This window comes from Penicillium soppii, assembly GCF_028829465.1.
Source record: "Penicillium soppii strain IBT 18220 chromosome Unknown utg000005l, whole genome shotgun sequence".
Taxonomy (NCBI): Eukaryota; Fungi; Ascomycota; class Eurotiomycetes; order Eurotiales; family Aspergillaceae; genus Penicillium; species Penicillium soppii.
The window spans coordinates 4,312,326-4,335,883 of NW_026643235.1; the positions used below are offsets into that span (position 1 = coordinate 4,312,326).

Consider the following 23,558-nt stretch of genomic DNA (forward strand, 5'->3'; position numbering starts at 1 on the left):
GGCTCGGTTTACAAGCGAAAGGTTTCAAACACATGGCGGGAGTTATAGAGGGATTGTCAGGATACCTACGCGTACAACATGGATACTCAAGACCATCCAGCGTAGCAATTGACACATGTTTCCTATGCTTTTGCGAGCCAGGATTTGAATACAGGAAGAGGGTGCCCTCCTACACCGATCTTGAAACACTACAGATTCTTAGGATGAGGTTGAAACTAATGTTTACGGCTCCATCAGACAGCTCTTCCTGCATATGCAAAAAAAAAACAGAACCTCAATATGCTTTTATCCATTGGTGGATGCGCCTTTTCCCCTAACTTCGCCCAACCGCTTCACATCGGTGCTGGGTGATAGATGTTCGTTTATTCTGCTATTTTTCTTATTCAAGACCTGGGCTGCATATCAATTGGCAGTTATAAAACTGTTGCCGTGCATGACGCAAACCTATAGTTTGACATACCTTTGACATGCGCCTAGAGACGAACCAGTCAAAATTAGAAAAGAGACTCATTATGCGGTGACATTAAATTGAATTCAAACTGAATCGAAAATGGACTTATCATCAAATTTTCAACACGAGTGCCAACAAGTCAAAACTTTCTCTACATTTTACAATCTGGGGAAATCCATATTCCTCCTTATTCCTACAAATTACTTATTGGTAGTTATTTCGAGCGCAATCTAGGTGAAATCAAACCTGTATATTCGCGATGGAGGAACCTACTTATCTATCCCCCATTTCCATACACTCCACTTTCTTATTTCCGTGGTCGTTGGAACAAGCCGATTTTCGAGGTGAGCTGTCAGAGTATAGCGAGGATCTACACTACGCATCAGATCCGACTCTCATTCCTGAGACCCAAGTTGGAGATTAACGCGAAGACGACGAAGGAATGGCCCGGATAGTATTCTCCAAGAAAGAGAATGCAAGTAATGTGTCAATGAAACTTCTTCGAGACAATTGGGCTTTATTCAAAGATCTCCGCCTTGAACATTGGGTCGAACACGTGATGGAAATGCCCTCGGCAGCCATTAGTCTGTTCGAATCTTATCACCACAGGCTTGGCTTTTCCTTATTCTCTTTCCTGCGTCAAACCCAAGGAGAGACAGAGAATTTTTATTTCGTGGCAGAGGTTTGTTATCCAGTTGAAGCTCTTCTGTGGCTTTCAGTGCGGCAGGTTGACGAGACCAATAGAAAGTTCGACTGAACGATCGCTTCCTTTATGACACGATCACGCATGCCCTTGTGTGCTTCAAGAATGGCAAGCTCTACAGCAAAATGGGCCTGGATGCCTTTGTCATTACCTCTCCCCTCAAAGCTATGCTTTCACACCGGATAAACATGTACTGCGGCGATTGGCTGTACTCAGAAAACGGTATAAGCGCTATCAAACAGGTACCGATATAGCGTAGGGCCGGGAGTTTCAGACCGATACAGACTTTTTCATGGCCTTGAGTGAGAATAGCGCTGCCAGGATGGCTTGGCTCTTAAGTCGAGATACATTTGCAGAGTTTCGCAAAATAAGCCTTTACAGTATACACGAGATGATTGCCACCTCCAATGCCTGGCTTTACGATGGGACCAGCTACACTATGATGTAGAAGATGTTGCATCCACCAAGGAATTTGATGATAAGCTAATGGGACTCGCGGAGGTAGATACCTTGTTCATTTTCATTTGCGCTGGCTAACTCGGGGCAGAATCTAGCAGTAAGGTGGCTGTCATGGCCATCAAGGACTAGAAGTCTGAACTTCCCCTTTGTCTGGCTTGTTGTATGCGGAATAAAGTGTTTTTGAAGCCAATCCAATCCAATTTCATTGCTAGTCCAGCCTTTAGGACTAACATTAAGAGCCCACTGCTTTGGAAGGTTATCGAACCATCTAGCCATAAAGTTTTTGCCCTTAAAGATCATGTATGGTGGAAGGACCCTCCCAGACGCGCAGATAGATTCGATAACAGTGACCCATTCACGATTCCCAGCCTGCAAAACACCTCTCCGACCATGGAAAAATGCCTGCGTAATAACCCTTGTAGTCGCATTGATCCCCATAGCAAAGCCAGATTCATCAAAGTTATAGATATCATCCGAAATAATGCCATTTTCTCGGATTGTTTTCTCAACCAATTTAAACCACTCAAGTATTATGGCTGGGTTCTCATTTTCGGCCCTCTTATAGTCATATTTGCGTGAGAAACGAGTAGTAAGGCCTGGATGCCTCTTAATGAACTCCGTTGGCCAATTTTTACCCACAGTTGGAGGGGTGAAATAGGAGCTAGAATCGCGGGGTTGTAGTAGTAAAGTAGCCATATCTCTTAACATAGAGATTGTAAGAGCTGCACCTCTCTGATCCATAGATATTAACCAATCCTGAATAGATTCCTCTTCAAGCTGAGTAAATTTATACAGAGCTGAGCGAGTATCGGACTGATTTGTTCGCCCTTTGATTCTAGCGCTCAGAGTCGTACGTGGAACATCAAAAGACCGAGCAGCAGCAGCGACCGATGTAAACCTGCCATTTTGAATAGCTTTTATAGCTAATAGGATACGGCCCTCCTGTTCAATGATTTTTTGTGCTTTTTGCGAGCGTTTTGTAGGCATGGTGATCGTTTGAAAACAGAGGGTTACTACGGAGACGAAATTTATGAGGGGGTGACCGCGTAGCCGGGATGACCGCGTAGCCGGGAATCACGTTAGTTATAAATTGCCAGAACCAGGGGTAATAAAAGAAAGAGCATTCTTACATTCTTATTGGCCAGGGCAAGTAGGCATTCCGACACTTTACTATAATATATAACTTGCTGTCAGGGTGGGACATCAAGTTTCACATAAGCGGTATGCCTCAACTAAAAATTTACACATTGTGCAACAAAGCTGAGCCCGCTATATTTAGGTTTTGTGATCTCGAAAATGTCCATTTATACCTTGAAGAGTTTAGTTTCACTTAGGATGATGATACCTGGATGCCGTACGCATAATAAGGTATCTCATCACTCTTGGGCTGCATAAATAGTCAAAGCTTGAAGACAGCCTGGACATAGAGAAATCTGTGAGTGTTAATCCCCGACTTCTGTTATGAAGAAGCGTTCAAACTTACAGGTCTCGCCTAGATCGCAACGTTTGGAGCTTCAGTGGGATGCGTTTGTCCCCTCTCTTCGAAAATGGAGTGCCTCAATTCCAATGCACCAGAACGTCTTATCCAAGCGAATCACCTAATTGAAATTCATCGTCACTTATGGGAGTCGTACGTCTCAAAATCGACGGAATGTCGACTCCTTGGCGAGACACACCAACAACTCCAAATCATCAACATGCAGCTATGCCAAGAACAAAAATATTTAAGATGTCGGCAGGCAGATCAAGAATTACTTGTGGCGTTCTCTATAGATGCACTTCAGACGGCTAAGGGAATACTGAAGAATCTTTTCGAAATCTGCGATAATCATTCTCTTGGTGCCAAAAGTTTGGTTGGATAGATGGTATGGAGGAATGAGGTAAGTCGGGTCAATATTCCATAGAAGTTTGCTTCTGACCCCCTGCCACAGAAGAAGAATGAAACTGATATTGACTAGCACCAGTTCAAATATTAGTGTACCAAGTATCAAATTCCAACAAGTAAATATAAGAATTTCTTCAAATGCAATACTAGGAATATAGTTACTAGCTATACAGTATGTAGGTAATCTTCGATTTCCCTGGCAATTTGGGGAAGCGGTCTAGTTGCAATATTCATTTTGGCTGCTAGTTATACTTTGCTGTACGTGTACCAAAGCTCCTGGGTGAATATAACCCTCAAGAGCTTGTCCGCAGGCGAGGCTATGATAATTTTGTCATTCACGGACACTTGACTCTGGGGCCATTCGGCCTCTTTTCCTATGAGGTGATCAAAAGGCATTGAGTAACTTCTAAAAGCCTGCTTTATAAATCACTATCCAGTTGTAAATCCCAGTATCCGTGACCTATACACTGCTCCATTAGCATACATCATAGGAAGGTAAGCTAGGACGACACCGCTTCGACTGACTAAGATCGGTCCTAGTCTCCAGTGCAAGCAAAATTCAATTCCGGTTATTGGTACTCCGATAGGCGCATCCATCCTCTCGGACCAGTCAGAGAGTCCCTTCACACACCCCGATTGTGCCGCAGTGGCTGTCTTTGTATTACAAACCCGGCTTTTGACTACGAGTGCGAGACGGCTAGTAAATTATCAATAAACGAGAGGACATTTATATCCTGCTTTCTCGGAACTGGAGCGTTGGCAAATGTTGAGCTCTGCTGTTACTCAACCCTCATGTTGCACTTTGAGGTAATTGGAGAGGATAGCCGCAATGAATGTCCCATTGGAACTATCTGACGAACGATCTATTTGCCAATTATCTCGAATGTAACCAATTGATGTTCACACCGACCCGATATATAGCTCCATTGTTGTCACCGCAAAGTAGCCCTTAATTCGGCCGGTATTATTTAAAATACAATAATATGTGAGAAAAGTCGAACTGAAGAAGCTGAGATATGTATCACCCGATGCTTTCAGAGCTCTTCTTTAGTATCAAAAAGAGATGAAGGCAGCATATTCCACAAGAGAATTTTTTCCTCCTCGGAGAACGGCTGTCTGGAATCTATCTTCATCCGGAAGGGCGGAGTCATTACTTGGGCTCCCCATTAGTTTCCCTGCTAGAATGGATAAATCCTGTATTGCTGATCCCAGCTAGCTGGCTCCGCATAAGTGGTTCTATCCTCCATTGGGATATGGGGTACGCTAGAGACCCCCGCATATGACGCCCATGCAAATTCGCCATCTGCGATTATGCCATGGTCTCTTGTCTCTGTTCCCCACGCGGCTTCGGTATCTGTAAGGAGGATGTCGATTTCATCTGGGGACGGCTCGGCTGCGACATTACGTGGAGATAGAACCGGACTGTCTGGTATTCCAGCATCAAAGTATGCAAAAAAGGCATGAAAGACAGAACGACGCACAAAAGCTGCGCTGACTCGCTGGTAATCGCTAACACTTCTCAATGACTCCCTTGAGAGGGCGAACCGGTCAGCGTCTACTGAATCTGTAAATGGCTTTCCGCTTCGTCTCTCCAGACCGACGTCTCCATTGTCAGGTGGAAAATCACTTGGCATGGCTCGAGGAAGTTCAACGGGTTGTAATTGGCTTTCATTGTTGGCGGGAACTTCGAACCCGCGATTACTAGCCAGCCAGAGGAAATGATGCCGAAGGTCCGCCAAGTCATAACTATTATGGCGCTCGTGGAGGCCCAGGCTAATTGCACGCTCAACATCAACGTGTTTTCGCGGGACACGGCGGCGGTGCTCCTTAACTGTCGTCATCTCAAACGCATACTGGAAACTGAAACGCCACAAGTCGCAAAGGTCCCTTTTCAGCAATACTTCGATATATGCGCTTGAGATAAGCCCACCTTCAGAAATACTGTTATATTGGCTTCTCAAACTTTCGTCAATCGTAGGAGCTGGTCCCTCTGCTTCTTCTTCTTCTTCTTGGTTGTCTTCCTCCTCGCTGTTTCTCCTTCGCTTGATCTTCCTCTTCGGCTGGTTGATACATAATTGTCGCATGACATTTTGACATACGTCGAGGTATAGTATGTCTTGAAAGAATGTCTCTAGTGTGGGGATGGGAAAGTCAATGTTTCGCAGATAATGCAAAATGCGATCACGATCCTGAGGAGCGACAATGGCAGGAAACAGATCCTTTTTTTCCATGCCCGTCTCTAAAAATTCAAGATCTCCCTTGGAAACCTTTGGCGCCAGTGATTTGATTTTCTTGATTGTCCCTCCATCAACGGCTGCCAAAATATCATTGTCATTTCCCGCCAGTTTGTAGAAAGTATCTTTAATTTTCCTCAAGTAACATATGATTGGCTACAATTGAGCATTATTAGCTTACCCATGAGCATAAAGGAAGAATTTTGGACAATTTTACCTCGTCACACTTCATCGCCAACAGCTTGTGTAATACGCCGATACTCATGTCGTCCCAAAGACCATCAACTGGAAGAAGATCATCAAACCTTTCGCGTAACAACTTATGTTTCAGTAATGATTTGAGATAACCTCCTTTCCTACTTCGACCCCCTTTCCTACTCCCTGGGGAGCTTTCCAAGACAGCCCACCAGTAATTCTCCGCTGCCTTATTAGATGATTGTCTGTGAGGATATCCTTGGTAAGAGCGGATTTTCCGATAAATTCGACCGTCCGGGGGGAATCGATCGTTTGAATAACTCTCCTGGAGGGTGCGAATGAGCTCGTCACGTTGGCCACCTGAGTACCAGTCAGAATATACAAAATCCTGAATGTCCCGATCTTCATCATAATCCAAGCGGTCATGACCTATATGTAACACTCACAGGCTTCTTCAGCTTCAGTCACGTAGACGTCGACCACGCACCATGGGTCTTCGACATTCAATTCTTCGAACCTCTTTTCAGCTGCAGCGATGACATCTTCGTGATCAAGTACAAATAAATGACAACCGTGAGCTACTTGCAATTCTGGCAGCGGCACTTCTGGTGCTAAGCTTTTCGGGTCTTGCCATTTCACTCCTTTTTCCCATTCGGAACTGTCAATCATGACGGGTATGTGGTATTTCTCATCTAGACGTAGGAATCCATGATAGTCAAAGAGTTGCTCCAGGCGAGCGATATTGGGATGATTCTTAGTGTCTCGGTTGAAGTTTGTGTCAGACTTAAGGTCGCTAAGTCTAACGATAGCGGCTCCCTGGAAGCAACTTTTGCGGTATATGGAGAGTTTGTATTCTTCTACTTCAATTTCACGCTGCTTTGCCAGCTTTTTTCGTATCTTGCGCGAGATCGATACTCTATTTGAAGTGGAAGTAGACGGCATAGTCTCCTTCTTTCTTGCCTTGGATGATGATGTTCTTGTGAATGAAATAATTGCTTGCCAGCCGGGGAGACGGAAAGAAATACTAGGGAGTTGTATATTTATAACATGTCCACTCTTCCTTAATACCTTCACAGAAGCCGCAAAATCTTCGCCAAGGCGAAAGCTCACATTTGAGGTGGACAGCATCCGTCTGAACATGTATTGTTAAAAATGCTTTGCCATCATATCTCCGAATCTGGTGTATTCCAGAGTATGGGCTGCCTCAATTTATCACAAAAATGGGAGGGGTGACTATGAAATATATGACTAAGAGCCAAATGAACACACGAGAGCTCTAAGACATATCTGCACCTGTATTTTGGGGAACTCATAGCTGATGAGAAAACCCAATTGAGAGGCTAGTACCATCATGTTATTATGTGAAAACTGATGGGAACTAACTGATGGCTTCGGGGGTTTGATCCCTTTTATAGAGGACCACAATGCATTCCATTTCCAAGTGACAGTTCCCATAAAGACTGTTAACCCCCTTTCGTCTGGCAAGACGGTAGCCTTTCCGTTACACACTTTATAGCCAACTTGGTTTCTTTCTTTCAATAATATAAAATATGCTCTGGCACACACTGAAACTTCTGGGCAGGTTCTGCCCTTTAGCGCTTTCAGTAGCGGGCTTGATTTGTCTCTCCATAGTGTTTGCCGGATGCACATCATCGTCCTCTCCTTCGGGTTTTAATTTCATGAAGGTACAGTAATATTCGAATTCAGTTATACCTTCACACTCTTGCGACTTGGTTCCCAAAGATTAAACCCGACGGTCGTGAGACCTGATTGGATAGGCGATGAAGGCCCCACCTTTTAGACCGCTTTCTAAACTAGTAGGTGTATCTTACAATACAGTAGTATAGCACCACTGGATGTATATCACACGAAAGTGCTATACGCATGCGAGATTCAGTGTCCAAGATCAGGCGAAACGACATGACTCCTAGGCTTCCTACTTGGAAGCTTCATCTGATTCGTAATATGATAGAAAGCCAGTCCTTTACCACGAGGATGTGTAAACTCAGCAAACACTAGAAAGTTACAGTACACCACGGAAATCCAGCAAAAAGCTCGATTGTTCGATTGGCATTTCATATAATCATCTTCTGTCTAGCATTTCGCAGTTGTTTTACCACGGACACCAGGCGCTCTCCCGATCGTTGATCTGACAAGGCTAAGCCCAGGTTGCAGGTGCTAAGGCCATATGTCTTCCTTTGCCGTTGTATGTCTCGGATTTGGAAAGCCGCACACGTGTCTTCACTTCCAACTCTACTCTCGCTGCCCATTGTCGAGTCATTCGATGATCATATTTCTGCCATAACATGGGTAAAAATTGTACGTCCTGCGCACAGTAATGTCGAATTTCATCTGGAAGGGGTCGAGTGTTGAAAACTTCGTAAGAGCCTCCACGTTCAGGTGCAAACAATCTTTTCCCTTTGTCTTTGGCAGCTTTCCAACTCGCTCTTTCATCTGCAGTCATTGAAGCATCGTTTTCTATGCATTTACCTAGTCCATTCACGTATCTTTTCGAAATTTTGCGCGTTGCAAGCTCCATTAACTGAAGATCTTGCACGCCTTTTAGTTCGATCTGATAGTGGCTGAAAAGAGCATCTGAATCGTTGCGGACGTCGAAAAACACCTTTGGAATAGAAGGTGACTCAAGGATGGCCCGAAGAGTAGTTCCGTTCAGTCCAGGATGAGAGAACGCTTTATCCTTCAGGACGTATATATCAATCAAGAATATTGATTTTTTTGGGAGGACAAAAATTTGCAGAATCGAGATTGTTCCATGTCGAGAGAGGTTGACACCTTCGAGGTCGATATACAAAGATGGGGGCTTTGCCGGCAGACCAATCAAATCTCCTATCAACTCAGCCACCCCTGCACAAGTATCGATAAAAGTAATAGAAGCCTTGTCTTCCAGCGCTGAGCTTTGGAAAGCCACCGTCAGTGATGCCAAGGCATCTTGATCAAGATTCACCGATACTGCATGTGGTGCCTGAGACTGCTCGGTGGTCGGTGTCGGCGTCAATTTTTTTGCACTTGCGAGTGAAGCCGCGGTGATAGCTTTCAATGTCAGCGCAGCTTATCTTCCGTAGCAAGACCAACTCACTCGACATCTTGAGGCTAAAGGCGTCCGAGTCAAGAAATTGAGAGTAGTCAAGATGGAACAGGCAGTAATATCACCAGTGCAGCAACTACTGGTAAAAAAGGGGGAACGCGAAGGCTTTATGTCCAAGGCTACAAATACGAGGCAACCTTGCAGATGAATGAGCGATATCTTGACTTAGATTACTTCCACTCGCGGGCCCTTTATTGGTCATTCATGTGCGCATGCATTCTCTACTCCTCGTTGGAGTATATTTTTCGGCGTTATACAAGTCAAAGAGTCTAGACTAAGCGACTTCATAGCTCACTTGCGACAAAATGATTAAATTTAATACGATGGCAATCTAAATAGCCAATCATAAATATACACGTACTGCTTCGATGGTCTAAGTCCAGAGGAAATACTGTACTTTGTAGCCTGCAAAAGCCGCTGCGGAGCGTGTTCCTGTTTCAATTATGGCCTGCACAATGTGTCGCTCTCTCATTTGTGCTATTTGGTTTTCTGTACGCCGCTCGAAGCGCAATAATTTGTCTACTGAACTGTATTCTGTGGTCACAAAAGCACGTAGGGTTATGGATCAACACACCTTGCATATCTGCAAAGCAAGAGAATAGTTGGCAAGTGAGGCGGGGGCAGACATGATATGGACGACCCCCATTGCGTTTCTCGGTCCAAGGCTTGGCAGGCTTTTTTGTTGTGAATCCGCCACCACGGAGGCAGCAAGGCGACTTTTGGATTGCGATGTGACGATCGTCGGGGCCCAAGGCTTGGTTCCTTGTACAACTTTATAACGCTCGTCCAATGCTGGGGAAGTTCGTGAATTGTGCGCTGGCAGCGGGAACGAAGCTACAGTAGATGATGGCGAGAAAAAGTCCTGGCTTCAGAAAAGATATGAGAAGGCTGTCTAGCATGCCGCAGATTGAATAGCAAAGCGGGGGTGGGTCATCTAAGTCGTGGACTCGTGGCTGTCAAAGAGTGGAATCACACGCACGATAAGGCGATCTCAGGAAGCAGTTCAACTACTGTAGCTGGACCCGCAATTTTTGATTGCCCCTAGCATGTTTCCTTACCACTCATCAAATATTTGCCTTGCAAAGCCCACTTTATCTCATCACTGCGTTCTCAGTATTTATCTAACGCTCAATTTAATTCAAAAGTGTAAATTACCGTCTGTAAATTTAGTGTCTTCGGGTATTTACATTATGTAAACGGGAAATGTGACAGTGTGGGTTCTTAATGATAAGGATGAGGTGCTTTTGTTTTATTCTTTTTGCATTGGGATTATAAAATACACCGCCAGATGGTGCACCAGCGCCCAAATGAAGACCAGTATAGATTAAATGATTTTTAGAACAGGTATCGCGTTCTTCACGTTCTGAACCCTGATACTCCTTAAAAGCTGTCTGGGCGTTTGAAATGTTGACAAGCAAAGCAGCAGGCCAACCCACCGAAATTTCCGTATGGTTGGTAGTGAAAGTAGTTTTGGGTTAATTGGAGTGGGGTGACGCCATTGAGCAATTGTCCTCGGAATGCCAGGGCTCTGGTGGTGATGGTGGAATGGGCGGTTAAGGTGAAGAATTCTTCCATGACGGTACGTTGCGGGGAAGGTCGATCGGGTGGAGCGGCAGGGTTTGGGGGTTCAGTGGTAGAAGGGTGGCAGCGATTGCGCAGAGGGTTTTTGCCCGCCCTGGGGTTTGGAAGTTGAGGACTCATACCTCAGTCATGACCCCTTCAGTATTGGTTCCTACTGTACGGTTTCATTATTTAGATCATATCATCAGTTATGGCTCAACGTGCAGCTAGCAGATTTGTGAGGGTTTTTCGTATCGCGATAAATCGCCTGCGCATCATCATAATATATAATACTTTGATCTATTTCGACCCAATTTTGAGTACTTTTCGATATGAGAAGCATAAGCGGAGTTCTCATCGATTTAAATAAAAGATGCCTCCGAAGTCGCTTTTAAACATGTCCTTGTTCATTGCGCCCCACTGTGTAAATCGGGTAGGGGATACTCCCTTCATAGTCAGCCATAAAGATCCTGGTCATTAGTTGTGCAATAGTGAAATTAAAGAAGATTACAAGCTTATATCTATTGTACTTGATAGAGCATTCTCCTATCATTCCCATTTGCTCTATGGAATCAACCGCCAAGGCGTCTAGACTCCCATTAAAGTCTGGATCCTCTGTCTCCCATTATTCCTTCCTCTTCTAATCGCTGCGCTTTCGTTTCCTCTTTTTCTTTTGAACAATTTTCCCGAATATTTGCGCTCTACGGCATGTCGGAAAGGATTTATATCCCCTGGTCTTCGGCTGAAGAGGTCAATCTCTTGGTTTGGCTGTCGCAGCACCAGCATTTGTCATGGGATGATAAGTCCAATGAGTACTCAGATACCTTTGGTCACTACCGAAGTCCCGAATCACTTCGCGGAAAACAGAATCAGCTGATGAAGGGTATCCGGCGGCAACGGCTCGTCTCAAAACGAACATTATCAGAGCTTCGCCATGTGGCCATCAGCCGGACACGACGCCGACGGCGAAGAAAGTTCTCGGATAATCTTGATTCGCCTCGTACCCGTCTTGGGGATCCTGATTCCCGGGAGCGCCTGCAGCAGCAGCAAGACCGTTCTCACGGATCATCCAGATCGAAGTACCCTCAATTAAGTGAGATACTTGCGCGCGAAGTACAATGCCAAACTGGACGACTGACAAATTTATGGTAGATCCCGCGGAGCGGACACATCTCCTTCAGAACCCTGACGGAACACGCTCTATTTCACGAAGACTTTGGGATATCTTTGACCGAGTGAAAAAAGCATGGTGACACTTGAAATAGAAGACAGAATACGGAATCAATTAAAGTACTGTACACAGTAAATTTTCGAAATCAGCTTTACCTCCAGTCCATTTCTCTTTGTTTCCACTTAGTTAACATCCCTAGCCTACATAGAAAAAGAAGAAGGGCCGCACCTGAGGTGTAGTAGTCCGTATTAGATATCGTTCCGCCAGCCTTGCATTGTCGATGTACCTCCGATGAGCTCGTTTAAATCACAGTAATTTTACCTCTCTGCAGCTAGTTCTTGTCTCTCTTGTTCGGCATATAATGTTACAGTGCTGTTCAATCAAAAGTATGCAGCAAAAAGCAGTCATTAATGTACATTTGCTCCCGCATTCGCGTAATGAGCGTGGGAAGACCCAGTAGGTAAAGCACCACGTCGGAGCAGTCCAAATTCACTTTATCATGCTAGGTCACGGAGGCTTTGCTCTAGAGCGACTTGAAGCCGACGGGCCTCGGAACGAAGGTGGCCAATCTGTGTAGACTCGATTGCTCAGTTAATAAGCTCCTCCTATAGAAGCTGACTGTTATGGGACTCGACGCATCGGCCAACTTGGCAAAAATATGTCGCTCAATGACTTGACGACAGGCATTACAACGAACGTCTTCCGAGCAACCTAGTTTCATGATCAGAGGATATTCTATTAAGTTTCATATGAAACAGACCTTGTAATAAGCAGTCAAGTAGGTTTTTGCTTCAGAGCATGCTTGCTCCTTCATGGAAATTTGGCACAGTCTCTTTCTGTGTTTTCCCAGGGGAGAGTGCCGTTGCAATCGTCTCAGATCGCATCACGCACAGAGTTTTCAATGAGGCCCTTGTAGGCTTCATTTCATGCATTTTGGATATTTTCAGTGTAATAATGATTGTACGTAATTGACTGTCATGTTTCACCTCCAAGAATTTTTTCGAGTTCGTGTTCTTCTGCTTCGATATTTGCTTCCAGCGTGGTGTGGTGCTGACTAGGCGACTAATGTTTTTGCGAACCTTCCCATCTTTGATAAGATACGCTAATACGGCATTCACGAACTAAGAAATAATCTTCGCGACCATCAAGATATGTTCTCGAGCAATTTAGGCCTATCGCAATGATTGCAGATAGAACAGCTCTGTAAGGAGACCTTATTTATAGTTGCCTGGTAGCTCTTGGCCCCTCATTTGATCATGAATCTGTATTGATTAAGTATCGCAGTAATTTCTCTCGCTAGCGGAAGTCATACCTGTCGAATCCAGTCAAGCATTCCCTATTTCGTTACAAATTTTTGTCCACTTTTGTCTTTACCGCCATCTTAGGGGTTCGTCGGGACGATGTTTCTTTTTTTACTATACTGTCTAATGTAGTCAGAGAACTTTTCATTCTCTATATAGATAGGAGCACAGAGACTAACCGAAAATTGTCCGTCTTGTAATTCGAAGAAGCTCGCGCCACGACCTCCGTATGATCTATTAACGCCGGCTTAGATGACATTGTAGTAATTGGTGCCGATATTTGTTAGAAAATGCGTATCTGGTTTGGAGATTTTCGTTCCGTTCCAAGTTCATCAAGCTCTTCATTTACGACGTATATCTTCACGAACTTTAGGAAGCGCACGCTCGATATGTCTATCCCAGTTTTCTTCTAGAAAACATCGCAATGTATCAACTCCAACACGTGAAGGATCCAGTCCCTGCTTCTTCTAAGGTTCAGTGGAAAGATAGGCTAGTTCCATTTTGCGTCGCTCTTCCGTGGTCATACCCGCCTTGAGCTCCGTCGCGTTGGGGTTTTTCAGGACCAAAATCCAAGTTTGAGTTTGGTGCAGTCGTATTGGCAAGCCGAGTGATACGTGCCTCCGTACCAGTGTTGATGGGATTTAGCTTGGTAATTATTCCGACGGTTCGGAGACCATCCTCGTCAAAATGTCGTGCACGCTGGATGATACCCTTGGGTGTCAACGTCGCTGATGGCCGGTATGACTGCAAGGATGATGATCCGAGAATGTTGCAGATAGGAGTCTACTAAATTCTCAACTACCTTCACGTCTTCTTCATACTCCGCGAATAATTTTAGCCCAGGGAGGTCAACAATGGTTGGGTGGGGACCTGAATTTCCAACTAGCTCAAGCCTGAGAGCGTCCACTGCAAACGGCGCGCAAGAGACAGTCACCCACGAGCTGGTGAACTGCCCAAATCTAAGAGACATTCGAAGGGAGTTAAGAAGTGAAGCTGGGGACGCGTTCAGCAGCGTGTCGAGTCTACTGGGAGGCTCAATTGAAGGTAGGAGAGGTAAACCAGACATCGTCTCGCGGGCTAGGACTGTCAAGGCCGTGCTAGACTTTGCTGAAGCCCCATAGCGATTCGAAGCCATGCGCCATGAGGGCAGCCTAATAATGTGAGCGACAACTAGGCAACAATAGGCCTTGACGAGGCTCTAAGTGTTTTCAGGAAGTGGGACATCATACATTACATACACGGATATATATAGTTGCTGTAGCCTGTATATCGCTTTGTGAGTTGATCTGCCGTCCAGACTAAAATACGGATCCGTACCCAGCCAGCCTAGTGGGATGTGGTTTAGATCCCACCTTTGTGAGGGATCAATTCTACTATTACTACTGCTGCTACTGCTTTATTTACATATTGGGATACAGTTCTGTAGCACGGTAATGTATTGAAAAGTTTGAAGTTGCCACAATACTCAGATAACAGAATGTGGCTCTAGCTAATCATGAAAAAATGGCAATGCAACTTAATCTTTTCCAGAACGGCAAATATGATTTGAAACACGATTTTCTCCAGCTAGGACTCGTGCTGTAGGAAGGACCCATACGTTGCACTTCAATTACAGGGTTTTGGCCTGATGAAGAGTGCGTCTGTCTTAATAGCATCGACCCAGTCATGAGGCGCTTTTCCAGGGATCTGTACAGATCCTTTTAGAAAAATTTTGCGACCTTCAACTTTTTGTGGCCAAGCACGGAGAAGCATTGGCGCTGAAGGTGGAACGGAATGAATGAATGATGTGTTGAGGTAAGCAGTGAACGCTGGTTTGTGCTTGTGTTTGCAACAGTCGGCGAGAATATGGTCCATCAAGAGAGCAATATATCCGCCGAACAATTTACCATCGTAGTAGCACATTTGCTGTGAAGGAGTCAGAAGCAGAAGTGATTCTGCCTCCCATCCTAGCCTATGGGGCTTGAAAGTAGGACGGTAGCCTTGAAGTAGAGAACGCATCATTTGGTCAGAAGGGTCGGTGACGGAATGCTGAAGACACAATAATCAGTATACTACAATAAATATCTGCGTCATTGGCACTCACAAGAGGTTGATCTGGTAATTCATTGCATAAATCAACGGGGGATGTTTGATGAGGTTGCGCAAAAGGTCGGCATCCACGAAAGGATTGGGAGAAAAACGCAATCAACGAACGCTTGTACATGTCTGTCGCAAAATTATTGGAACAATGCGAAATGATGATGGGAATGTTTTCGTCAAAGAATAGCGCGCTATATATATTTGGTGGTATCCGCGGGCTATCCCAAAGTATGTTTTCTGTCTTCTCAACTAAAAATTGACCTGGTAATGACGAATTGAACGATGGTGACACTTGGGTAGGTGGAACTGGGTGTTAAAAGATCGGCATATTTAACATTAGGTTTAAAGAGGACCAACTTCTCCATGATCTTGCTTACAAGTATATTATGGTTATCAGATCAACCAGGTCATGTTTATTTTCTTCATGAAACCTAGTTGGAACAGAGGCTACTCAATAGAATAGTTATTTACGGTGTATAAAACGCTGGTCTCACCATTGAGAAGATAGAAATATACAATGATATTTATTCCAAAGGCCGTTTAGCAGGGTATGATACGAGTTCCTAATGAGGTAGGGGTAAAATGACAACATGTTTCAATCAGCTCAGTGCTGAGTAATGCTGCTTCTGATGTTTTACTTCACCGTTTCTATGACAAAGGGAGGATCAATATATATAATAAACCAAACTGTTGTTCAACTGCCCAGAAGTCGTTCGGTGAGAGTTGATTTCGGGGATTAGTAAACTGGTAATAACACCAATCCAATAGCTGGTTTACAAACCGCTATGGCTGAGGCAAAAGCGATTCATGCATTGACTTATAAAGCTATACCCATCAGTGTCTATTTCTCATCGTTTCTGCACTTCTACTTGTCAACGGTCACAGGCAATCAATACAGCCGCCGAAGTGTTCTTATTCTGCACTATAGTATGTTTCTTGTGAAATTCAATAGCAATACTAAAAGATGATCCCTAATAATTCAACAAAGTCCACACTCGATACCCAAAAACAATACCATAGATTGAAAGCCGCTTTGTGTGTGTCTTTGAGAGCGCTAGCGCTAATAGCCATGTTACTTGGCTCTGTGTTAGCTGCACTCATGGGTGGGGGCCATCTTCCGCTTTTTGGCAGCTGGCGAGAGAGAAACGTCGAATGATGCGCAAGAGGAATGCTTTTACAAGTATAATATCCATCTACTTGCGAAAGCTCACCAGTAGAGCTCTTTGAAAGACTAGTTGGTTTTTTTTTTGTGTTGACTACGAGGCTTGCTTATTTGATCGATTGTAAAATTTTTTTCAGAAGTCATGCAATCTATCATCAGCCATGGAGTTGGGTACTTGAACAAGAAGCACGTTCCTGCGTGAAATTAGCGGCTCTCTTACCCTGAAAGAGATGACAAGGGCACCAAAAAGCGAAACTCTGCCTTGAAATCTTGAGTTTTTACGCCCAGAAAAATTATGGTTATTGACAGCACATTCTGGTTATTGACAGTACATTGCATTATATGCCATCGTTCGTTGATGTTAGTACCATCTCGTATGCTATATAGCCAAAATCTTAGGGACAACATTTTAAAGACCTTCCTCGTTCACTTGGGTAGGTGTCTCACACATCGGTGCCGAGGTGCAGCCCTTTGAGCTCCTTAGGAGCCTACCAATACCCGTGCCAAGATTGTCAAAGGCTTGTCTAAAATAGGCCAGTTCTTGTTCTTGTTTAGCGTGTCTACTTTTCAGGTAGTCACGTTCTTGGCACAATTGAATGTTTGCTGTGCGGAGTTCCCCATTCGCGCTCTCAAAACGTCGGCTTTCGGACTCTTTTGCGACATAGGATTCATACAGCCGTCGGTAAAATCTCACGATCTGGGCAGCCTGGTGGGCGAGTTGCGGGTCATCTGGATTCAGTCGCTTCAGCTCCTCGACGAGCGGCTGGAATGGCTCAGCGTCTGAGGCCTGTACCTCGTTTTGGGGCAGTTGTAGATGTGGTGGCTTTAGCCTAGGGTTAGTCCACAGCTGCACGGTGGGCAAAATTGCTGCTTACCAGCTGCTGGCCATGGTCCTCTCTCGCTGGAAATACCGAAGGCTCATTCACGTGTCTTGGCTACCAACCAGTACTTATCAGAGGGGTTCAAGATCTGACAAAGGTGCATGTGCAGACCTTGGACGTTGGTTTGCTCAAGAATATCAATGCCCTCGTTCAGCGGAATGATCTTGATGAGTAATTCATTCGGTTGTCCAGTGTTCTTTTTGGAGGGGTCGGGATGCTGTAACCTGTTTAAAGGTAAATGCACAAATAGGCGCTCTCGCTCGAGTTAAACCAGCTCAATTTAAACAAACTTTTTGGACAACCTGAATAAAACGGGTGTTCTATTTGTCGGAATGATGGATGGGAGTTACGTGTTGGTTCACCAAACCATGCATTATTTGATTGCTAGGTTGAAACGATTTCAAGGTGAAAGAAACGTGACCTCATGTTTATTTTAATTCCCTTTATCTGCTTGTCCGATCTAGCGGAATGCGTCAATTCGGTTGGTGTTATCTTGCGATACTGACGCTCTCAACCGCATGGGAAATCTATATCGCATTCAACCCTGCCAGGCACGAAGTATGGCTACGATAGTTGTGGATCGGCTAAATCCAAGATGTGGCATCTAAATTACATACTTGATCTAGGATAAGAGAAAAAGAGAAGAGTCAATAGTCATAGTATGTATCTATATTGTTCAACCTTTGCAGTCGTTGTCGGAAGCACAAAGATCGTGGTCGCGTGAATTATATCTCGGAGTTTGTTGATGACATCTATTGTAATTCAGAGGCATTTTGATTAATTATCCTATTCCAGAGGGAATACGTGGGGCTATAAATACAGTCCGAGCTCCAAGTTGATTTCGGATCAATTTGCTTCTTCGTATAAACAGGCTTTGTTCCTGATCTGCACCAGCACCAAATCACCACAACAGACCGAATTTTAGGATAAACAATTTCCCGAGCCTTTTCTGACACAGTTGAATATGATCTTCACTTTTTGATACTATTACATTTCTGTAATAGTATTAGAAAATGATGGATTTGAATGGTACTATACGAATTGTGATTCTGATGTTGCCATGTACACAGTTACCCATGTGTCAGCACCAAAGTGTGTTTGATTAGATCGGAAAGGCGGGAGTTTGAGCCCTACGTATTACTTTCTTCCTCGGCCTTTTGTTCGAATCATCTTCCAAAACATTGTGTTATGATCTCTCCTAGATTGCCCACTCAGGGTCCACACATGCAATTCGCGTTCCCGAACGGCCCAAATAGACCGATGATCTAACTTGGCGGCGTCGTGTCGTGTCGTGACGTCCAAGATCTTGCGTCTCGCTCTCGAGGTCTTTTCTGAATGCTTTTTGCCTTGTTTTCAATTGAGGAATGCGCAAGAAATATTTTGGGCTCAAAACTAGCTTGGAATAAACAAGAGTCACCCATCAGGAAACCGGACCATGTTGCCCAAGTCGACTCCACGAGGCATCCAGGCCTTGCCGACGCGTCTCCACGTGAGTTGCTCGGCAGGGACAATATAACAACTATACGCGTGAAAAATTAAGTTCTAATTCTTGTTTGATGGAAAGCTTCCTACTTATCCTCTGCAACCTGACAATCTTCCGACCCCGGAGTCGGATATAGTCCTTCGCTCTGCCTGCCGCTGGCTAGATCCCAAGGAAGGGTGTTTTTATGATTGTACTCCAGTTCGAGTGCTCTACTCTGGTGAGCCGGTCCAAGTCAGCCTCCACCACAGAACTAGAAATTCACAGGGAGAGATGTAGTGACTTACATCAGGGACCGTCCGGCAGCTGACCATAATATTCCTGTCGGGAATCGCCGCAATCAAGACCACGAAGGACAGGAGGGCGAGTCTGGATAGATGTGGTGCAAACATTATAGGAAGAAAAAGTTGATGGGCAAGAAGGCCCAGGACTCGAGGGCGAGGCACTTCTCTATCGAATCATCAGTGCTCAGAAGATGGAGGAGGCCTTGACGTAGATCACTGTTCTTCTGGTCGGTAGCTTGCAACGGCCTACATACACGGGCAGAGGTTCAGCCTCTGTGGAACTACTCATGTGTAATTCGAATCTGAGAAAGGGAAAATGACCGTATTGATTGGGATAGCTACATAACCGCTCTCGTGGAACCTTGGTTACCACAATAGCCCACCCTCGGCGTATTGACTGCACTTCTAAGTCCCACTAGACCTTTCCGCCGCGTATGCGCTTCCGCACCTCACTGGAACTGACCGGTGGAGATTGATGAGTTGCTCTGGGGCGCAGCCGCCCGTGCCAGGCTTGCCGAATCACCTCTTTGGTAATGACTTTATCCTGCTTTTGCTCGTCGTCATCCTGGTCGAGAATTTTGGGAGAAGTCCACCATGCGGACTCAGGGCCCTGAGACGGCTCCTGGCGCATTCGAAGGGTGATACGGGTTTGTTGACGTGACGGGCTGATGTGGATTTCTCCCGTGGTGGCTCTTTCTGCAATCCGGTGCGAACGACCGAGAACTCTCCCCTTCCCCGTGGTCGACGTAGATCGTGCATTAGGCGGGTGGCCCAGGAGGCTAAGTCTCTCCGGGGGAATCTCTTTGTTCTGGCGCGTTCGCTTGTGAGAGATTCGCGCCATCTGTACTAGGCAAGTTGAATGAATATGGATTTGGCACCTGTAGGTTGGATCATGAGAGGTATTTATCATGTCGGAAAGTGCTACGGTTAAACCAACTTCCCCTCATGTTTGAGACGATGGAAGCCACCCTCAGGTTTGCCCAAGTACCATTCCGAAAGTTCTTGTGCGTGTATTCCAAAAATGATCATTTACCATATTGCCTGGCATCGTGGTTGAGAGACTGGCAAGTATTGTTCCACATCGTGGTCGGCCACTAGCCTCATTTTTTAGATATGGTTCCTGTAATCGTTACCCGATTCCAGCAGGTGACGGTGAAGGTGCGGGGCTCTTTTCGGGCTGTACATTACTATGCACCACTTTAGGTTTAAGGCATTCTTTAATTGCGTAGCGTATATTCAAGTACTTGATCCAGATGTGGGGGAAATCATGCGACCCATTGAATGAGAAATTCAACTGGGCTTACCCAAATGATCTTCCATCAATTAAGTTTAGGTCTTACCGGGTAGCAATCTATTATTTAAATAAACAATAGCCAATGTTGTTTTTTTTGACTGATAAACAGGGATGGTTGTGAGCCTCATGCTAAATCATGCGAAGAAAACACTAGTAAACATTTGTGAGTATCTACAATAAACGTCAACACCTAGTCACGGATATTTGAAAGACCATATCAGATATGTATATAGGACACACTACGGTTGTAGGCCAGCCGCCAAAAACGCTCCAATGATACTCTCAAGCAACGAGAAACGTGCGCTGCTAAGGCAGCAATGCCGGGAAGCACTGGCAGCTCATATTCGTAAAGTACCCCAAAATCAAAGGCACACAACCCCAATGGCAACTAATGGTGACATTCAGAAGAGCGATTAGGCCTTACTGTCGCACCGGGTCGGGTCCGATTACAGCCCTCCGCAGCAGACGGCTATGCATGGTCGGTGTCAAAGTCTCAAGAATACTTGTTGAAATCAAATTTGAGTAATGGGACGGTCGGCTTGTACCAGGCGATCCGTGATGCACTCGGGTGCTCGATCGAAGCTGTTAGTCCCCAGATGTTGCGGGAGTCTGATGCAGGCTCCGATAAAAATATGAGCGACGAGGTGAGCCACCAATGTTTGCTGGGTTTCCCAAATGCTGAAGACCCCAAGCGGCCAAGTTCATTGAAGCTTTCTAAGCCATTCGGAACGGCTTCCGAGAGTGATTCTTTCACGGCCACTATTCGACGACTGGAAGACGCAAACCAGGTACTTACTGCCGAACTTGAACGCGGCCAAATATATTCAAAGGAATTACTTGAGGAAAGGCGACAGTGGGAGGCAAAGTATCGCGGAATTTATGAGGAATTCGACAATAGCAAGTCCTTGGTGAAACAGCTGCAGAAAGACCTGAATTTTGCGCACATGGGGATTGCAAAAGCTATGGAGACATTAAAGAACTACCAGCTTCCAGAAAATAAGGAATCGTGCGCACAAGAGGATGCTTCAATTTTACCATAGCGCTCCGTCAAGTCGCTTAGAGAGCTGTTGCCTCTCTCCGGGCAGTCGGTACTCCGGTTTCATGCTCCTGAGCCCTAGTTTGCAATTATATTGGTGAGCTACAGTCCTTAATCAATCTCAAAGTATTCTTAAACTCGCCCTTACCGTTCTGTTTGACTGCTCAATCCGAGTGGTTGCTAAACCCTATGGATCGCCCCCAGAGCCCATAAATCGAACTTTGCGGAGAAATGCTTAGGGGTTGGGTGTAGCGAGGGTGTAGAGAGTGCCATATAACACTCAAATTTTTGGATCCTCTTGATCAATGTCGACAATGTACCGCTGACGCAAGTGCTAGTCGCAAGTTCCCAATGGCTTGTTGAGCGGCAGCCCTGCCTACAACTCTATGCAGACTTTTACCGCCCTTAGTGGGCTGGCCCAATATCTTGACTCTGGAAATTGGGCTGGAGAGTCTACTATGCCCCGCAAAGCACCCTGGTATATCGGAATTTGTCTGCAAAAGATAATATTGAAAAGTGGAATTCTGATGAGGGGTGTCAACTACTTAGCTGAGCGCAACGCACGGCAATAAGTGAGCCAAGGGTCCGGTCTTCCATGCTACCATTCTCTCTTCGATCTTGAATTAACGTAGCCTATCACCCATGAAATGGGTAGGCAAAGCCCAACCGCCCCCCCCTCCCCAACCGCGCTGAATATGGTTAGGCAGAATGCCAACCGCACCGCACCGCAAAACCGCATGGTTAGACCGCGATCAACCGCAGAGAAACCGCAAATACATAACTAACCTAATTAGGCTATGGTAAGGCGCATAAAAGTGCTGACTGATATCAATCCAACCATTTGTTTACAACTGTTTTGGTTTGCAAGATCTAATTTGGCAATTCCTGGTGAGATTAATATATCAGGTTAAGGAAATCTTGTTTAACTTGATTGCATTGTGTAGAATCTAGATCCGGGATTATTTTTTTATCCGCTTCTATACTATCCAAGTGTCTTGGTTTGCTAGAGCCAGTCTAATTGGAACGATAATGAATAGATCGTTTTTCTCACGAATTATTGCGCATAATAGATCAAAGTTCCCAACAGGTTGAACCAAGCAAATACACTGGGGGATCGAAAAATAAAGCATAATTCAATGTATGTAGACAGGTCAACTTTTTTGCTTTTACGGGTTTTAACGGGTACCCGTTTGGGTCTTGGGTCGGGCTCCCAAATCGATACCCGCCCACGGGTCGGGGCAGATCTTAATCAGCAGACCTGTGGGCGGGTTTTGGCGAGGCCTACTTACAATACATTCCGAAATCTTTTGATTGGCTAAATCAAGAATAGACTAGCGTGTTTTAGGATTGAGTTTGGGAAAGAATCAAAGAGAGTACATAAAGTAGTGAAACTGAGTTCGAAGTTCGAGCGCGTGTGTACAGTGACATTTGAAATCAGTTATACATGCAGATATCCACTTTCTGAGTCAGTATCCAATACGACCGACTTCAACCAAAACGGTTTTTCATGGGCTGACAGGAACAGACTGGATCAGATTGTCGTTCGAGCAGGCGCTCAAGTATGTCAGTTACAGACAAAAGAAACCAGTACTGAAGCGTGAGATATTGAGGCAGTCAGAGAGCATAGGTGCATCAGAGAATGCCCCGACACAGTATATGTCCCGGATGGACGTTGACTCAGGACTAGAACAGACCCGCGGGAGTAAAACCACCCTCCGATGCCATTAGTCAATGCCATAAAGATAAAAGCCGCCGTCAGTCGAGAAATACTGGAGAAAACAGCGTTATAGAGCGAGACGCTGCATAAAGCTAATGCTCCAAACACCCCAATGACAAGCACTCGTTCTCCCTTTTCTCTTGGCCAGATTATCAAATAGGTGGCACACACCACCCCGGCCAGTGTGACTCCCAGGATCATGGAAGTGCTTGTTCCACTACTGGTATTTTCTAAAAGCAAGACCGATACGGATGCCCCCCATATATGCAGAATAATTCCAATGTGGTCCAACAGGAGAAAGAAAGGAGGGAGCTGCTTTCTCGAGTCAAGCACGTAGTGACAAAAGGTAGAAGTGCCAAAACAAAACAGATTAGCTGAGAGAGCAATCAAAGCTGCGATCGCATTGCTTGAGGATGAAGAGTACCGAGATAATCGGGTCGTCGAACGCGGCCACCTGGCGGTGTCCGGGTTCCCGGGCGTAATCTCAACCCGGGCGTAATCTCACTTTTCTCCATTCCACCAAATAATTCATTGAATTTAACTAGCATCACCTTCTAAAT

General features: G+C 45.2%; 7 protein-coding genes across 7 annotated transcripts; 2 read left to right on the forward strand and 5 right to left on the reverse strand.

Moving 5' to 3' along the window:
- Window positions 1-4,676: 4,676 nt before the first annotated feature.
- N7529_007105 (uncharacterized protein) lies at window positions 4,677-6,869 on the reverse strand (the record flags this gene model as incomplete). The annotated part of the gene is given in 3 exon segments (XM_057242632.1): window positions 4,677-5,888; window positions 5,950-6,356; window positions 6,374-6,869. 3 exon segments carry the CDS (start codon window positions 6,867-6,869, stop codon window positions 4,677-4,679), a joined length of 2,115 nt encoding a protein of 704 aa, XP_057097991.1.
- A 1,216-nt stretch (window positions 6,870-8,085) lies between these two features.
- N7529_007106 (uncharacterized protein) lies at window positions 8,086-9,031 on the reverse strand (the record flags this gene model as incomplete). Its single annotated transcript, XM_057242633.1, has 2 exons — window positions 8,086-8,978; window positions 9,025-9,031. 2 exons carry the CDS (start codon window positions 9,029-9,031, stop codon window positions 8,086-8,088), a joined length of 900 nt encoding a protein of 299 aa, XP_057097992.1.
- Window positions 9,032-11,301: 2,270 nt separating this feature from the next.
- Window positions 11,302-11,745, forward strand: N7529_007107 (uncharacterized protein; the record flags this gene model as incomplete). Its single annotated transcript, XM_057242634.1, has 1 exon — window positions 11,302-11,745. The coding sequence occupies one exon, from the start codon at window positions 11,302-11,304 to the stop codon at window positions 11,743-11,745; it is 444 nt and encodes a 147-aa protein (XP_057097993.1).
- A 1,794-nt stretch (window positions 11,746-13,539) lies between these two features.
- On the reverse strand, window positions 13,540-14,200 carry N7529_007108 (uncharacterized protein; the record flags this gene model as incomplete). The annotated part of the gene is made up of 2 exons (XM_057242635.1): window positions 13,540-13,809; window positions 13,868-14,200. 2 exons carry the CDS (start codon window positions 14,198-14,200, stop codon window positions 13,540-13,542), a joined length of 603 nt encoding a protein of 200 aa, XP_057097994.1.
- A 2,515-nt stretch (window positions 14,201-16,715) lies between these two features.
- On the reverse strand, window positions 16,716-17,195 carry N7529_007109 (uncharacterized protein; the record flags this gene model as incomplete). The annotated part of the gene is made up of 2 exons (XM_057242636.1): window positions 16,716-17,136; window positions 17,182-17,195. The coding sequence occupies 2 exons, from the start codon at window positions 17,193-17,195 to the stop codon at window positions 16,716-16,718; spliced, it is 435 nt and encodes a 144-aa protein (XP_057097995.1).
- A 2,171-nt stretch (window positions 17,196-19,366) lies between these two features.
- On the reverse strand, window positions 19,367-19,792 carry N7529_007110 (uncharacterized protein; the record flags this gene model as incomplete). Its single annotated transcript, XM_057242637.1, has 1 exon — window positions 19,367-19,792. One exon carries the CDS (start codon window positions 19,790-19,792, stop codon window positions 19,367-19,369), a length of 426 nt encoding a protein of 141 aa, XP_057097996.1.
- A 726-nt stretch (window positions 19,793-20,518) lies between these two features.
- N7529_007111 (uncharacterized protein) lies at window positions 20,519-21,285 on the forward strand (the record flags this gene model as incomplete). The annotated part of the gene is made up of 2 exons (XM_057242638.1): window positions 20,519-20,591; window positions 20,651-21,285. The coding sequence occupies 2 exons, from the start codon at window positions 20,519-20,521 to the stop codon at window positions 21,283-21,285; spliced, it is 708 nt and encodes a 235-aa protein (XP_057097997.1).
- Between the last annotated feature and the right edge of the window lie 2,273 nt (window positions 21,286-23,558).